This window comes from Glycine max, chromosome 19 (genome assembly GCF_000004515.6).
Source record: "Glycine max cultivar Williams 82 chromosome 19, Glycine_max_v4.0, whole genome shotgun sequence".
In the NCBI taxonomy this organism is placed as follows: Eukaryota; Viridiplantae; Streptophyta; class Magnoliopsida; order Fabales; family Fabaceae; genus Glycine; species Glycine max.
This window is the reverse complement of record NC_038255.2, coordinates 33,401,850-33,421,147: the sequence shown is the minus strand read 5'-3', so window position 1 is coordinate 33,421,147 and position 19,298 is coordinate 33,401,850. Positions and strand designations below refer to the sequence as shown.

At 30.5% G+C, this 19,298-nt stretch overlaps 1 protein-coding gene across 1 annotated transcript; it reads left to right on the top strand.

Moving 5' to 3' along the window:
* The first annotated feature begins 15,789 nt into the window (after nt 1–15,789).
* On the top strand, nt 15,790–18,589 carry LOC100793543 (uncharacterized). The gene has a single exon (XM_041012443.1). It carries the CDS (start codon nt 15,905–15,907, stop codon nt 16,112–16,114), a length of 210 nt encoding a protein of 69 aa, XP_040868377.1. The 5' UTR covers nt 15,790–15,904; the 3' UTR covers nt 16,115–18,589.
* Nucleotides 18,590–19,298: the final 709 nt, after the last annotated feature.

Genomic DNA, 19,298 nt, shown 5'->3' with positions numbered 1-19,298 from the left:
AACCTTTCAAACTAGACATTTTAAAGGCAGAACAAATCATTAAAGAAGTTGCTATTATAAATAATTAATCTTAACATTAATAAATTCAAAATAAAAATGTTTAATTTCAAAAATTACTCGAAACTCAAATTTTATTTTAGACTAAAAGTAATTACTTCAAATAAATAAAAACTATCCCACATAAATTAATAAATAAAAATGATGCAACAAAAGAGAAATTACTTATTGAGAGAAACTTTAAAATCACTTAGATGACTAAGAAATTTTTAGAGGCATAAAGCATCAACATTGAGAAATTTTTAGAGGCAGAAAGCATCAACACGAAAGTATTCAACAATTTTTAGAGGCACAACACCAAAGCATACACGAGCATCCACACAAATTTGCTATTTAAAGGCACAACAAGCATATATCGCCAATACCACTGGCGATATATGCTCCTTGTTTCGCCAACACTGGTTGCGAAACCAACCAGCATAGCCTGACCTAGCCCTGCACGTAGCCTACGCCTTCTGCACCATGCCTGCAGCCATATCACCAGTCAAAGTGGCGACAAAGGGGTGTCACCAACCACACTGGCGAAAGCCACGTCTGCCATCATATATCGCCACCCACATTGGCGACAAAGCCACGTGTCCACTGCAGGGTTATTTCGCCATGCATGCTGGCGATATGCATGCCATGCATGGCTGGGTTTACGTAAAAAATAGACCCCTAGTGGAAATAGTTTAGAAAGAGACCTATTCTAGGAATTAGTTTGTAAAACTAACTCCATTAGGTCAATTTGCCTTCAAGTTACTGAATTCTCATACGTGGTCATAACTCATAAGTGGTCTACTACCCAATCAGAATTAATTAGTTGATCTACGCCAACCGTGCTAATTATTTATCGGCGTAAGAACTTTCGAGCTTCTCTTATCTATTACATTTTGCGGCATGTGCTATAACCAATTTTGAATGTGCAAGTTATGAGTAGATAACAAAATGTAAGGTATCATATTTGGAATATATACGTCTAACACTTGGCAATAAGAAAAAAAGGAAAATAATTTTCCTTTTTTGGAAATAATTTAATACGACACAATCCTTGATGAAAACAATTATTGATCAGGTGATGAAATACAAGTGATTAATGTGTTGAAGTTAAGGTTGAATTGTTTGGGTAGTACTCGAGTTCAAACCTTGACGAAAACAATTATTGATCAAGGTTTACTTACCTCCAGGCTGAATTCTGGATTAGTCGGGATTTCTTTCCTCTGATAAATCAGATGGTTAAGAAAAAAATCATATTGATTGAGATAATATAGAGAAAATATAAGAATATTTTTATTAATAATAAAAAAACAAACAATTTATAATTATATACATGCATAAAATATTAAAAATTTATTAAACTTTGTTTTTTTTCATTAATGATTTATATTCATACTTTTTTCAATATCATATTTTTAAGGCTTAAATAACTTATGATTCCCATAACATATGGTATTTTTATTTTTTATTTTAGTCATTTACATATTTTTGTTTTGATTTTAGTCCTTTAATGTTTTTTTAGTCATGTTGTCAAATAAAAAATTAAATGATCATGTAACAACAATGTTGGTAATCCATTAACTAGCCATGTCATAAAGGAATTTAACAAGCTAGTTATGTGTCATTCTTTTTGGTAAATTACTTTTAAATCCTCATTTGTCCAAAATAGTTGATGAAAAGTTTAGAAATACAGTTAAAAAAAATTACATATAACTATCCTAAGAGACTCTTTGATGATAGAGGTTGAAATAAACTAGCTCAAACATGGCTTAAATAGGCCTATTTTGTTTTTTAAAAAAATCAAAATTTAAGTTTGGCCTATTACATGTCAAAACCTTTATTTTTAGGCCTTACCTATTTGAAAGTTTGGCTTCGCAAGTTAGTCTACTTAAGATATATTTCATACTAAAGTTTTTATACAAATGTAACTTCTCTCTAGATTGGCTAAGCTCATAGACCATTGAAAATAACTCTATGTAAAATTAGTAAACTATAATCTACAAAAATAAAAATCATTGTACTCTAAGTATAATACAAATGTGCAAATATGTGAATTAAGTTTTATAAAAGTCGAGTCTAACATGATATAAGTTTATTACCTTCATGATAACTTAGTTAAAATACCTATTTGTATTAAGCCTTTTGAATAGAGAATAAATTTATCACCAAATAAGCTTATATATGTTTGACTCTTTATACAGGTAAACATGCTAAGTATTTTGAAAAGAAAAACAAATGTATGATTATGATACATTAGACCAATTTTAATATAATATTACTAACCAAAATTATAATTTGTATTTACTTAAATAGGCCGGCCTAATTAAAAGGCCTTTTAAATGGTCTAAAATCTGGCCTTTTTACCAAATAGACTTTTATAAAAGCCTATGACTAGTTTATTTTGGAGAAAGCCCGATCTCTAGCATATGTAATTAAGCTAGGTGATGGGCCCGTATAGAGTAATATGTCTATTCCTACTTCTACTTGATGACATGATAAGTCAATGGACTATTAAAGTTATTGTTACATGGTCAGTTAAAGTTGTAAATTGATAGTAGGGACTAACACAAAAAAAAATTAAAATCTTCAAACGACTAAAGTTAAAAAACACTATTTAATAGGACCAAACCAATTGTTGAAATAGTTGAAAAATGTGAAATGACAAAAAAAATCATGATTTATTTTAAAAAGATAGTCAAGAAATTGGGTAAATATATTGAAGATAAAATGGAAGAAAATATAAAAGATAGAAGCTGGCGTTTTAAAAAACATGACTTCAAGTAGGGTATAGAAAATACTAGAAGCTACTAAAAAAAACTTATTTATCGAATAATCAAAAAAAATTTCAACTATTAATAAAAGTTAGAAGCTAGTTGAAATTTCTTGTTAAACATAATCTTAATTGTAATTTTATTTTTTCTAATATCATCAATGCATGATTTTGGTCTACCCCTTTTAATTCTATTATTTTTGTCTCCTTTATTAATAAAATTAAGCAAAATTAATTTACATAGTGTTTAACTATAGGGAAATGGGGGAGGGACTATTTTTTTTACCTTTCATGTTTGGTTCAATTTTTAGAAGGGAGAAAAGTAAAATCTCTATTCATCTAATTTTTGCTCCCCTCCAATATTGAGGGATTTGGAGGGAAGAGGGAGATTTAAAATATTCTATAGTAACCTTCCCTTTGTGTTTTGAAATCCAAAATTGTAAGATTATAAAAGTAAATAAATTTTTGAAATCAAGCCCTCCTTTTGTGAACCAAATAAGAAAAAAGTTACTTACCCTCTGCTCCATTAAAATTCATCCCTTCCTCTACTTTCAACCAAACAATATAACTAGCACTAAAACTAATTTGTTAAGCAAACATTTTTCTCATCACATAAGTTTAAAGTTTTCTTTATGTGATTTATTTAAGAGAATGAATTGCAAAGGGCATCACCCTAACATGGTAGTTAGATTATCATGTAGATTAGATTTTTTTTATAGAATATAGTTATCCATAAAGTTAAGTCTTTCATATAGACAAACACAAGGAAAGCTTTTCACATGTATATGAGTTTGGTATTTATTATATAATCATGATCTTTCACTACTCATTCTTTTACCTTTAAATTTTGTGAACATATTCATTTAACTTTCTCATTTTCTCCTCTCTTATTTCCTATTTGACTTTATTAACTTAATCATGATTCCAAGACAAATACACCATACTTCACCTTTTTATAATATATGTGGGACTTAAAATGTAATCAAGTGGGATCAATAACACTAAGGATACAAATTGTATCTTAGAAAGAGAAAAAAGATTAATCAACATGTATCTTTGCCCTCAACATTTCTATATGAGCAAAGTCACACTAATTAAGAGGGATTGTGTGTTTCAGCTTAATAGCAATGCTCATTAGCTTTGATTAATGGAAAACAATATTTTAAGGGTAATACTTATATAAAGGAGAGAAAAAAAAAGCCAATAACAAACCCTAGTTTTGTCCCATTACCCCTAATCTTAGACATAGGAGAGAAAAAGAAAATTTTAAGTGAAAATCAAAGAAAGTAAAAGGTTTTGTAACCGTGTATATAGTTATTTCAATACCTACAAAAAATGTAATTTCATATAGGTCTTCCCTTCAATGAAAATGGAAAAGAAAAAACTTAAATGGAGAAAAGCCTAAAAACCTAAATTCTTTGGTGGAGAAAGGAAAAGTAAATGGAGAATAGGAAAACATAGACCTTGCATTCAAGCTTCAAATTTTAAAATGAAGAAAATAGTTACTTTGACTAGCTTATAAGCTAGTTTATCGTCTTAAAAAAGGAGTCAGTGTAACCAAAGGTTATGCAATACATAAGTTTATTTTAATAGCTTATTGTTAAGTCAAAAGACATATGTTTAAGATGAATCAAGATCCTTAATTATTTTGATTAGATACAAGCAAATATAAAGGTTAAAAGTTGTGTCTTATGTGATATCAGAACATGCTTCACGAATCTACATATGATGTTTCAGATGATAACAAGCTAATGTCATGATCTCATACAACATTACAGGATGACATTCAAGACTTCATTTAATACTTTGTGTCTAAGATTTGTTTTGTATAGACATTCTGGTAGGATCTATCAAATCCTATGAAGAATGAATGAAGTTCAAGTTTTGAAATTCGCTAATCGCCATCAAAAAAAGCATTCTGCTATGCATACCTGCTCTAACGTAAAAGGAAGTGGTTTTTTGTTGAAGTGTTCAACACGATAGATAAGAAGAGTGGTTTTCCAATATGAATTTAGAGACCATAGGCATTTGTTGAAGAAAGCCTATAATACCAAAAGCTTTAAAGACATGAAGAACTAAAAAAAAGCGCTCATATTCAAATTCATTTTGTAAAAAGCTCTTTGTAAATTATTGTAAAGTTTAGAATAGCTCTCAAAATACTTTGAATATCTTGAGAGAAAAGACTATGTGCTAAGGTTGTATATTTGTTTGTAAGACGATGGAAAGTTAGTCAATGTGCAAACAACCAAACAAATCTTCTAATTTGTATTAGAGTCAGCAGTGGCTTGGTAAGACAAAGAATACTGGTTGTAACAAGCTTGGTGTAAATCTTGAGTTGTAGAGCTAGTAGTGGTAGTGATTAATACTTGTAACTTGTTGAAGTTAGTGGAATTTGGTGGGTTACCAAGAATTGGACGTGGTCTTAGTGGTTGAGACGAACCAGTATAACTTCATGTGTCTTATCTTACTTGTTTTTCTTTTTCGTGCTTTAAACTGACTCAGAGTTTGAATTTGATTTTTGCTTTTGAAAATTTGTATTTGTTTTACAAAATCTAAGGCTATCATCTGAATCGTTTTGTGAAAATTTGATCTCTATTCTTTTACGTTTTTATTATTAGACGATAATGTTGTTGTTTTAGAAAAAGGCTTTAAAATTTCTAAAAATCACAATCCGACCCCCCTTCTTATGATATTTTCCTTTATAGTTTGGTATTAGAGCTCACCCTCTAAGGATTGAGCACCTAACAATGTCTAGAGGAAAAGATTCTGATGACAGATAGCAATAACATTGATCAATTCATTGCTAAGGGAACATCCCTCACGAAGCCACTAGGCTTCATAGGAAACGACTATCTGTACTGGAAAGACAAAAGGGAGATGTACATCAAGTCCATTCAATACATACTCTCGTTGATTATTACAAATGGAGACATACTCATTCCTAAACCAGAAGCAGAAGGGACATACATTGATCTTGCTATAATAGAGCTTAACACAAAAGCTCGTTATACTTTGACATGTGCTTTATCAAAAAATGAGTACAATAAGATTTGTAGATTGGAGACAACCAAAGAGATATGGGACTCGTTGAGCATTAACTATGAAGGAACAAAAGATGTTTAACTAAGAAAAGTTGTCACTCTAATAAGGCACTATGAGAGCTTCTCCATGAGAGAAGGAGAATATGTGGATGACATGTTTAGAAGACTTCAAGTACTTCTATACATACTTGAAGCTCTGGGATACACCTTTACTAAAGCTCAGATAAATTTAAAGATCCTAGACAACTTTTCCAAGGTGTGGGAACCACAAATGATAGTCATCCAAGAAGCTAGAAATTTGAGAACTCTAACATGGGATGAACTATTGGACATCCTAAGAGTTCATAAAGTTCATATTCAAAATTGAGATCATTTGCCAAAAAGATTTTGCTGCCCTCAAGTCTGGTGAGACTAGATCCAGACGAGAAGAAAAGAAGAGCTCTTCTAAAGCTCTTAAAGTGTTGATGGCTAAGTTTGATGGTTCAAACAATAGTTCTGGAGATTCCCAGATGATGAAGTGACTCTTATGCCCAGAAAGTTCTAGCAAATGATGAAGAAGAAAGGAAAGTTCCAATATTCCTCTAGAAGAAAGGACACAAGAGTCAAAAACAAATACAAGGAGGAAAGCAATTAGATCATTTGCTTCGAATATCGGAAACCTAGACACATGAAGGCTGAGTGTCCTCAGTTGAAGAAGAAAAGATATTTTGGTGACAAGAAAAAGAAAAGTATGATGGTAACCTGGGATGACTCAAACGGTAACAAGAGTAGCAGTTTAGACGATGAACAAGCCAACATCTATCTGATGGTAGATACAAACGAAAAGATTGAGGTAAAAACTTGTTTTGAATCTGATACTTCTTCTAGCACTTCATTAGATGATGAAGAAGATATGCCTTATGATGTTCTTCTTCAGAATTGTCATATGATTTCTCTTCAATGCAAACGTATAAAGAAAAATATAAAACATTTTTTTTAAAATAGTGAGTTGAAGAAATCAAATGATATTTTTGAAAAGAAAAAACAAACTCTAAAAGAGAGTTTGATCTAGGCCAATAAGATAGATGAATCCTCTACTGTTGAAAAACTTAGAGAGGAAGTAACATGTCTTACAAAATATTTTAGGAAGTTTTTGGAAAGCTCAAACACATTAACCATGCTTTTAAAATTCCATCAGCACCCCCATGATAAGTTTTCCTAGATTAGAGAAAGGGGCATCATCCTACAAGTCATAGTCTGACTTAGACAAATGTGACTTCTGTGGCAATTTTGGACATTCCATGTTTAGATGCATCCATAAGAAGAAGCAGATATCTAAGAGTACTAATGCTTATGGACCCAAAAAGGTTTGGGTGCCAAAATCTCAAAATCTCATATTATTCCTACAAATATCTTGGTAGGAATAGGTCAAGGTTTAAGCTAGTACATGGATAGTGGATGCTCATGACACATAACGAGGAAAAGGTCTATGTTTCTTGACCTAAAGCCAATTGAAGGAGGAACGGTTTCCTATAGAGGCATGAGTAAGGGGAAGATTACATGTATAGGTAAAGTTGGTATTCCCTCTCTAGCCTCCATAGACAATGTCTTATATGCTGAAGGTTTGAAGTATAACGTACTGAGCATAAATCAATTTTGTGATAATGGTTATATTATGACCTTCAACAAAGACCAATGTATTGTCAAGACAAAAGATGGCAAGACCTTCTTTATTGCCAGACAACACAACAATTCGTATGACATTTATATGATAGGTCTGAGTAAACAAAATGTAACGTGTTTGCTTTCTAGAGAAGATGAAAGATGGATTTGGCACCAAAAACTTGGGCATGCCTATTTGAAACATATTTCAAAATTATCTATAAAGGATTTAGTAAAAGGATTGTCTAAGATTTGTTGGAAAACCTATATTCTCTATGAAGTATGTCAATAAGGGAAACAAATCAAAACTTCTTTTAAATCTAAAGATGTTGTTTCCACTACCAGACCATTACAACTATTGCACATGGATTTGTTTAGACCAACTCGAATGTTGAGTCTGGAAGGTAAGAAATATAACTTTGTCATAGTTGATGACTACTCAAGATATGCATAGGTTTACTTCCTTGTACATAAACATGAGCCTTTCAAGGTCTTTGAGATATTTTGTAAGAGGGTTTAAAATGAAAAGGGGTTTTGTATTTCTTCTATGGAGAAGTAACAATGGAACTGAGTTTGAGAATGCTGAGTTCAAATCATTTTATGAAAGGAATGTTTTTTCTCACAACTTCTCTTCATCGAGAGAACCTCAACAAAATGAGATAGTTGAAAGGAAAAATAAAACTTTGCAAGAAATGGCTAGGACCATGCTTTGTGAAAATTCACTTCCTAAACACTTATGGACAGAAGCAGTGAACATAAATTGCTATGTTCAAAACAAAATATTCATAAGATTATCATTGATAAAAAAAGACTCCATATGAACTACGGAGAGGAAGAAGACCATCATTGATAAAAAAGATTCATTAAGATGCATCTTATGTGATATCAAAACAAGCTTTGTGAATCTTCGTCTAATGTTTTAGACAATAACAAGCTAGAGTCATGATCTGATACAACATTAAAAGATGACATTTAAGACTTCATTTAATACTTTGTGTTTGATATTTTTTTTTTGCAGAGACATTCTCCTAGGATCCATCGAATCCTATAAAGAGTAAATGAAGCCGAAATTCTGAAATTCGTCAATCGCCATCAATAGAAGTGCTCTGCTATGCAGACCTGCTCTGACACAAAAGGAAGTAGTTTCTTGCTAGAGTATTCGACACAATAGCCAAGAAAAGTGGTTTTCTAGTATGAAGAAGTACATGCATTTAATGCAAATATTAAATGCTCCAATGGCCACATTTTTCAGATGCAAGCTAAAGAGAAAAAAATTATTCATTTAGAGACAACATACATTTGTTAAAGAAGGCCTATAAACACCAAAAGCTTTGAAGACATGAAGAACTAACTAAAGTGCTCTTATTCAAATTCTTTCTATAAAAAGCTTTCTATAAATTCTTGTAAATTTTATAACAACTCTCAAAACACTTTGAATATCTTGAGAGAAAAGATTACGTGCTAAGATTGTATATCTGTTTGTAAGACAAATGAAAGTTAGTTAGTGTGCAAACAAACAAAAAAATATTCTAATTTATATTAGAGCCAACAATGGCTTGGTACGACATAGAGTACTGGTTTTAACAAGCTTGGTGTTGAGCTTGAGTTGTAGAGCCAGAAATCGTAGTGACTAATACTTGTAACTTGTTGAAGTTAGTAGAACTTGGTGATTTGCCAAGAACTAGATGTTGTCTCGGTGGTTGAGAAGAACAAGTATAATTGCTTGTGTCTTATCTTGCTTATTTTTTGTGCTTTAAACTGACTCGGGATTTGAATTTGATTTTTGTTTTTGAAAATCTTTGTTTGTTTGTTTGTTTTACAAAATTTGAGGCTATCGTTTGAACTGTTTTGCGAAAATCTAATCTCTATTTTTTATTTTTTTATTATCAGATGATAATGTTGTTGTTTTAGAAAAAGACTTTAAAATTTCTAAAATTCACAATTCAATCCCTCTTCTCGTGATATCTGTCTTTACACTTATAGTTTATTTTCATAAGTTAATTCAAGTAGTGTAATACTGTGATTTCTATAATGATTGATAAGGTTTTAGAGTGTTTGAACTTAAGTGGATGGATATTGAGTCATGAGAAATGGGTGGGTGAGTTTAATGAAGTAATTGGTGTGAAGAGCAAGAAGCGAGAGAGTGATAAACCCCTCACAAACCCTTGAAAAATTGAACAAACTCTAGACACTCTCATTTTGCTCTTTTCTTCCTCTCTAAGAAAAACTCTCTATTGGAGAGCTTGGGATTTTGATTCTCCTTGCCTAAGGGACCTTGTAGTTGTGATTTTTTTTTAGTTTTGAATTGACTTCAATGGTAAGAGACCCTTCTCTTTTCCCTCTCATCCTCCATTTTCATTTTCCTCCATGAGCACTTTTAGAAACTTCATAAAAGTGTTCATTTTCTAGGTTTTGATGTATATTTCGTTGGTTTTTGGGGTTTGGGTGGTGTGGATAGTTTAGAGTTATTATGTAAGTAGGAGAAGGTTTCCATCTTGAACCCAAAGTCTCCTCTTTTCTTCCTTCTTCTCAAAGCTAGTTCATTGAGTTTGGATAAGTAAGGGAAGTTTTACTTTGATTGAATGTTATGTGTGAGTGTTTGATTGTTGAAATGTTGTTTTCAGGTGTGAAACGATTTGTATGTATGGTATATGATGTGTAATTTGAAGTGAGTCTAATTTAGAAGCCATTTGAGGTCTTAAGAAATTTGAAGTTTTGCAAATGTTTACGCTTAAGCCAAGAGTGATTTCGCTTAAGCGAAAATGCATGTAAATAAAATGTGGTTGTTGGATTTTAGGCTTAAGCGTAGGTGAATCTAAGCTTAAGCATATATTAATTTATGCTTAAGCATATGTGGATCTAGGCTTAAGCGCATATGAATTTATGCTTAAGCGTATGTGGATCTAGGCTTAAGCGTAATTTCACATAGGCTTAAGCGCGGATGTTTGTCAAGTTTCATTTGATGCATTTCACTTGAAATTCAATCTTAAATGCTCCTTGAGGTGTATGTGAACCTTAAATGAAATGAATGAAGTTGATATATCTTGTTATTCTCATGTAATTCTCATTTATATGTTGAGATTGATGTTTGATTATGAGAACTTGTGGTGTGAAAAGTCTTATGATGTTTAGATGAACTATGTGAGAGAGTTCAAGATTGGTGATAATGATATGAATGATGAATTGATGATAAGTTGAATGAGATATGCATGATGAATTAATAATGAATTGAATCTATATGAATATTGTATGATAAGGTGAATGTATTGATGTTGATAAGATGATGATAACAGATGATAACTAATGATAATCTTGTCTTGCAACAATCCCTATATGTTGGAAAGGTTAGCTATATCCTTTGGGAATATTTTGTTGTTGGAAAATGGAATAGTTGGGAATGTGAGTTCCATGCTAGAATTTTGCCATACTAAAGTGACCGGGGGTCTCACCTAATGGGGTATCTTACTGAGTATCACCCCTACATTTAAACTCTTAATGGCATCTCAAAGTGTTGAGAAATACTTCCCAAGAGGACTAATGGTCCTTTTAGTGTTTATGGGATGAATTGTTGTTGCTAGTGAAACTTGGATCCTTGAGACAGACCATGAGTGAGATGGTTAGTGCAGATGTGTTGTACCTCAAATCTCAATGAATCTAAGTTTAGTTGTTGTTTGTGAGTAGGCATGTAAATTGAGGGTGCTAGGAAGGCCTTCTGCTGAGTGCTGAAGGTTATCATGGTGGCTAACGTTGGATAGACCTATAGAATAGAAGGGCGGGCGAATCCCTAGAGAAACTAAGGTTAATGCATACCTTACCGAGGTAAGCCAATACCCATACTCATGTATTTTTTATTTATAAAATCACACTTCCTTCATAGGGTTAATTAAAGTCTCCCTAAATGGTCAAACCATAGAGTACAACAATGTTAAGGAATGTGCTTAGGTTAATTGCTAAAAAGGTAAAATCTCCTTAGAGTCGAGTATCTTTAATGTAGATGATTGATGGAATGGTGATGATGATGATGATGTTTGATGGTTAAATCATGGTGATGATGATTGATTAATGACGTATGATGATTGAACCTCTATTTGATGGTTGATGAATCAATTGTTTCATGAGATGCTCTATTATGTGAACCCTAAGATTTATGCAATATGTATGATATTTGAATATTATGTTCTATATATATGATTGTGATTTATTATGCTTTAATTGAAAATTTTTATATTGTTTACTATGTTTGTTTTTGGTAAGCTTACTCTTGCATTGTTACACATGTGGTTCGTGCTTGTGGCGATCCCTCGAAGACTTTATGGACATGTGTACCTGGACGTGTAGACATGATTTTTGTTTTTGTTTCATCCTATTGCTATGTATAGTGTTGATCGACTCAAAGTTGTTTAGGCTTATATGCACATTTTGAAGAGATTTGAGTTTCTCTAATGCTTTATATGATTATCTTATGTTGGAGTGCCATAGGACACATGGTATTTTCAATATGTATATATATCACGTAATGTTTTTTCTTGAAATTCTGTCTTTTAGATTTTGGGCCTTTTAAAACATGAAAAGTTTTACAAGTACTTTCATAATTAAATTAATAAAACAGTTTTAAATTAATTAAAATAAATTATTCCGCTTGATTCAGTTCGTAGTTTCGTATAACGACAGTGAGTCATGACAAGTAAGATATAAAAAATAAGTTAGCTTATAAGCTATTAGTTTTTTTTCCTCATTTTTCTTTTCACTAATTTATTTGAAATTTAATTTTACCCATTTTTTCTATTTAAAAATTATTTTTCCTATTTTATTACTCTTTCACACACACAACAATCAAATCATATATATATGAATAGTATCTCATTGCTATTTCTTTTGTGCTTGTGATGAATTTTTGGTGCTTCTCATTGCTATAATAATAATAATAATTTTTGTTCTTAAATAACTTTTTGATACTTATAAATAAAAGTGTTTTGATTTTGACACCTTACCTAACCTTTATTTTGTTTGATGTTATACCTAACAAATTTTTATTTTTGGAAAAGGTATCTGTCATGAAAATGACATGACTATCAAGTCAACAATTTTTTAAATGACTTAACTTGCTAACAGGTACTCGTTAACCTACCATGTTAGCACTCAACAAAAGCTCAATAACAACCGATAGTTAAATTGAACATAAAAATATGTGGGTAGTAAAATTTAAAAACTGATAATTTAGGTAGTGAAATCAAACTTGCCTTGCAGGTACTAAAAAGTTATTTAAGTTTGTAATAAATAATATATTTTATTTACTAAACAATTTTTATATTTATTGGAAAAATTTATTGTTTATAAGAAAAATTTAACATTTAATAGTAACTATTTTTTTTAAAAAAAAAAGAATTAACTCATATATATATATATATATATATATATATATATATATATATATATATATATATATATATATATATAATGTTTTTTTTCTGAATTATATATAATATAGTGTTTTTATCTCAACAGGAACATATAATATAATGTTTACAAGTCAAGTAGAATGAAAGGGACTTGAGTTCTTGTCCCATGCATCTAAATCATTTTTACAATACTTTGTAAATTACACATCACTTTTCACATCATTAATTCACATAACTGTTACATTATTTATTTATTTCAACATGAAAAACAATCAATAAAAGAGGATCAAAATTATAAATTTAAAATTAAAGAGACTAAATGACAAATTAAAAATTACACGCGGGCCAAAATTGGAACATAGCCCAAATTAACGTACCAAATTAATTTATATTTATTTCCGATTGTGAAATTATAGAACTAAGGAAAGTATTCCTAAACAAAATTCAATACTATATTAAAAAGTTAAGACTTTGTCTAAATTTTGGAGAAAAATAAATTAATGACTCACAAAAGCAACAATGCAACATTCAGATTTTGCTCTTGAAAAAAATCACATTTGGAGAGAAAAGAAACCCTTACAAGTTAAATTAAACCCACTTGAGACGCTTTGTCTTCCTAGTTGTGATGCTGCGCTGGTCCTTTATTTAATTTCGTCCTCTTGTGTGGCTAATGCTATGTATGCCTTCTGTAATTATCTCCATTTGTTTTTTCCCTCTAGTATTAGGAACTTCTTATAATTGTTTATAAATATTTCCTATTTTTTCTTTAATCTTTTTGTTTGTGGGTAAAAAATGATTAGTGTCTTCTAACCCACTCAATGAAGATTGAACTTGTTTATAATGCATAATTGTTGGTGGTTCAAGAGTTTTATATATGAAAAAAATCAAACATATTTTTATGTTAAATAGATTATTCTCCCATTGTAAATACAACAAGAATCTTATATCAATGCTTCATTTCTATGATTTTTTTTTTTTTGGTTTAATCTCATCTAACGTTTTAGGATATTTCTACATAATAAATATATGTAACATTTTAACTTTTAAGGCGGTGAGAAAAGTATATCTCTTTCTTTAATCTCCGAAGAATAGGAAACCACGGCAAAATTCTATAACTGAGCTGGTAATATCTTCATTAAATTTTTATAAAATTATTTGTAATTATAAAAATAATAATTAGCCTTCTCCAAATAAAATATTTAATAATACTACAATTTTATTATAATTAACTTATGCTTTAATTATAGATCTCAATTTAAGCTGAGATATAATGTAATTGTATTAAATATTTGTCTTGAAAAAGATTATCTTCATTTTAAAAAATACTTAGGCTATCATGTTTGAATATAAGATTTTTTTTGGTATAGAGTACAAGCGTGTAGTTTATTATATCCAAAAAAAAAAACTTATGTTCCTTTTACTGAATGGGAAAAAAAACTTACAATCAAACATGATAGCATATTTCTCTAGAGAAAAAAGTTATGTGTTGATAATGTAAAATGTTTTATACAGTTATTCAATCTCAATCTATTACTTAGGATAAATTTCTTGATTTCTTCAATAATTATTTTAAATTAATTCAAACGATGATTTGTAATTTTATAATCGTCTAAAGTGTATAAACATTAAACTCATTTCTATATGACAAATGTTAGAATGCATATTGATTAAGAAAATAAAAGGAAAAATATTTATATTTGAATGCAAAAAAATGTACTCTCTTATAAATTTAAAATGTACTTCCACATGATTTTCAATAAAAAAAATTATCTAATATCTTAAGGACATAGGTTAGCAAGATCTTTTTATATTTATGTTAAAAATATAATGTTTTATTTTTTGGATCATTATATTATTGGTGTAAAATATTCATGAGTTTTTTTATAAGTAAACTTTATCGAAAACCTGACTGGATTATCTTTAGTGGAGTTTATCATTCCAATTTATTTTTGTATTTATACTAATAAGTAATTCTGTTAGTATATAATATTAATATATATTATTTATATATTAAATATTAGTAAAAAATATTGTATTATTTATATGCAACATTAAAATTTCTACTAATAATCTAACTTTCGTTAAACAACATCTATAAGAGCAAACGTAATCTTAATATTTGGCATTTGTCGTCTGGTAAAAGACAATAACTTTTTAGTGTTAAATAATTTTTAGCAGTTTTTCTTGTTAAACTTGATCATTTGAGGCAACATGAAATAATTAAGTTAATGGAATTTAGCCTTTTAAATTTGCGAGTTGGTTCAAACTAGCTAGGCAGAGATGCAAGGAGCCACACCTTATGTTACTAAAATTATAAGCTCACGTTTACGAGATTTTAGCTAAGGCCATTTTAACTTTTACGTAGCATGATAAACAGAAATATTAGGTCAGTTGTTCGATCGATCTTTACAATTATATTTTATACATATGAAAAAAATATCTACTGAGAATAGTTAAACTCTTAAATAATTTGTGTGCCTCAATGACTTAATCACAACTATATATGTATTGAGAATAGCTTTTTTACAGCATCCAGAATAGTTAATCTCTTAAATAAATCTTTGTACCTTAATAAAGTAGTCTCTGTTGTAATTCTGGCCTAGATTATTCTATGGGCAACAAAAAGAAAATGTATCTTCTTAAATGTTTTTTAAATCCGCTGTGATTTTAAATTAATGATTAAATGTTTTCTTAATCTGTCTGCGTGTTTAAATTAAATGATTAATTGTACGTACAGATGAAGCTTCCCTTGAATTTTGGTGCCGTGCGTGTGGGTGTGGGGTGTAAAAACTGAATAAGAATAGCTTCATTCTATAACCTTTGCTTTTTTTTTTCCCATGTCATCAATTGCTTGTCTCTTCTTCCAAAGTGACCACTTTTCAGCCCCCATTTCCTTTTTAATCCTCCTCCACTCATTGTCATTGCAACTATACCATTCAGGCATTCACACATAGCTAGATAGTGAAATAATTAGGGAGACCAAGTACACAACACAACGAGAAATTAAGGAGAAGGAGAAAATGGGAGATTGGGGGCCAGTTTTTGTTTCTGTGGTGCTTTTCATTCTCCTCAGTCCAGGGCTCTTGGTCCAGATACCTGGAAGAGGCAGGTTCATAGAGTTTGGTAACTTTCAGACCAGTGGATTATCAATACTGATCCATGCTATCCTCTACTTTGCTCTCGTGTGCATCTTCATGTTAGCAATTGGGATCCACATGTACATGGGGTAAATCATCCCAAAATATGTGTACCCTTAACCCTCATGTATACACTTTTTTATATATAGTTTTGCTCTCCTTTGGTTTGGTTTGTGTTCGGGGATGTGATTTGTTTTCCTTGTAATGTATCCTTTTTTCCTCTTTCAATGAATTTCTTGGAATCAAGCTTGTGAATTAATGACAAATATTTCAGTTTTAGTGCATCAATTTTGTTTTTTTTAAAAGTTTCCTTTAGAGCTGTAGATGTATTAAGTTAGCTAGTAAAAATAAGAATTGAGTGGCTCATGTTTGTATATTGAATATATGACATGTTCTTTGTTCCTGTAATCCAAAACTCACAATCAAGACAGGAATGTTCGGAAGGGTACATAATTATTTAATTTTATTTAATCATATATACTATTGCGCAATTAGAAATTTTTGTTTGATTATTAAAAAACACATTGGAAGTAAAATTCTTTTAATATTAATTAACATGTTAAATATATATTGTAATATTTTAATCGGATATTCAATCAAAATTCAATTATATATTAGAACAATTAGTTCTTGCTTTGTGTTCCAACCTCAAGTCTTCCTCTTATGTGACTTAAGTTCTCCTTCCAACACTAATGTTTTGATCTCAAATCTGTTATATTGTTTGGATCATTGAATCCTAGGCATTGTTTGTTTTGATGTTGGTATGAGCTTCTTGCTTTTGTCCTTAAAAATTATCTCGATGAGTCAAGTTAGGAGAGTATTTATAAACTACCTTTAACCTTAATTCTTAAACAATGTGAGACTATTTTGGTGTATCAAAATACTGTGAATTGTTCTTAATTAAATCCATTGTGCCTTTTTTTTGTCTTCAATTATGTTTATCCAACTAAACAAAATCAATAAAAAGGAATTACACATTATTTTTAAAGAAAAAGACTATGCACTAATAGTGCAAAATAATTTTATGTTGTCGTCTAATCACCAATCATCATATATGATAAGTTTATTGGTTTTTATATTGTTAGTGCATGACTATTAAACACTTATTTTTAACTAGAATTGTTGATTTCAATTGATAATATTTATTGAGAAAATATCATTAATTCCATATATGTTGAGTGGGACACTCCATTGGGGTCAGATTGATTTATGAATTTGCATGTTTAAAGTGGGAAAATTAAGATAGAACATGATATTTCAATTAAAAAACATAAAAACGGGAAAGGGTGCACAGTTGATTCTTGTGATATAGAATTTATTGTGATTTTTCATGTTTTTATCATAAAATTAAAATTAACTTTAGGTCAGAGGCAAACCTTATTCATCCAAAAGAGTGTTTGTAGACATTTTCATTAGTAAAGCCATAGTGAAGATAACATCTAAAACGGTGTAGTCTATCTAAACTTAACCCCTTAGGAAAAGAGGAAAGAACTCAAAAAAGCAATTAGTGGATTGTTGTTTCTGAAATCTTATAGAACTTGACAATTTTTGTGGGAGTCAAATAACATTTGTTGTTTTAGGTATGAACCTGAAGAGACTTGTGAAAGAATATGTGGGTGTAAAGCTAGCCTATAGAGGCTTAGATAATACTAGTAGAGAGTCCAAAGAGACTTAGATAATACAGTTAAAGATATTGTAGAGACTTAAAGAATAATGAGTAGAACCTGCAGAAGTTTATAATACTGGTTAAGAATAATGATTTTTTGTTTGATTGTGTAATTTTGTGTTTAAAATCAATTAAAATCATGTAAGAATAATCTTATACCTTAGTTTGTGTGTTTGAAGTTTAGGTGATTTGTTAAGCGGCAATGCAAGATACTAGAGCATGTTGGCGGCAATGGCTAAGCTCTAAGTGTCATCATTGGATACTCGTGGATTGAAAATGACTTCCGTTATAGAGGGAGAAACTACCATTTGGAAGAGACTCACACTTGAAAAGAAGGTTTTTGTTGGAGTACGAGTGTAAATGTGAAGTCCTACATTGGGTAGAAATGGACAAGTTAAGCAACATATAAGTGGAAAGACCCATAAATATGATGCATTGAGATTTTGGGTTGGAGTGTGGTGTCAAGTTTTTTTATGTGGTGTGCTCGTGGCCCAATTGATGAAGATCTACCCAGTGTTTATCCCTCTCGATTTGCACAACAAGGTCAATTAGTGACCAATGGAAACCCAAATTATTTAGGAAAGTTGCAAAAAATATGAACACTACAAGAGTCTCAAACCTCTATAGGCTAAGCAAGGGAGCTGTCAAATTTAGTGTGAGAAGGGAATTAAGTGCCATTTTATCTGGTATCTTTAGGCTAAGTGTGGATTGAACCACATTGAGTGTGACTTGCTTGGCAAACATATCTAGACCTTGTAATTATGCCATCTTCGTGTACCATTAATTTCTTATCTAGATGAAGTTATGAAGTGTAATAGGTGAGCTATGTATAGATTCACAACATGAGTTTCCTTCTAACATTGATGTTTATGAAATAATGAAATGCTTCGATTGTTAATTAAGCATGCTTGTGTTAAAAATTCTATATGATTAAAATACATTATGCTTGTTTAAGAATTATGAATGTAGTGATACCATGGTACATTTGCAAATGATTTGAAAGCTATGAGGACTGAGCATATGTGTGATAGGATCCTCCATGTGGAAAGTAAGTATGTAATACCATGTGCATCTTGTATTGACCATGCATAATGAAAATGCTTAAATTTTTCTGAAAGTTATTGTTAAGCCTAATTAGAAAGATCATGAATAAGTTGAAGTATGACTTTGCCCTTTGGGTGTTATATGGTGTGGGTTCTCTTCATAGCTCATGTTGATCCCATAGAATAGAGTGAATTGCAAAGTTAGGTAACCCTGATGCGTTGTTGACGATCTCATCTTGATCAAGAGTATTAGTGTAAGTATGTAATACCATGTGCATCTTGTATTGACCATGCATAATGAAAATGCTTAAATTTTTCTGAATGTTATTGTTAAGCCTAATTAGAAAGATCATGAATAAGTTGAAGTATGACTTTGCCCTTCGGGTGTTATATGGTGTGGGTTCTCTTCATAGCTCATGTTGATCCCATAGAATAGAATGAATTGCAAAGTTGGGTAACCCTGATGCGTTGTTGACGATCTCATCTTGATCAAGACTATTAGTGTTGAATTGCATGGAATTTTTTATTGTATGTACTCTTAAGCCTTATTTTGATGTCTTTCTAACTA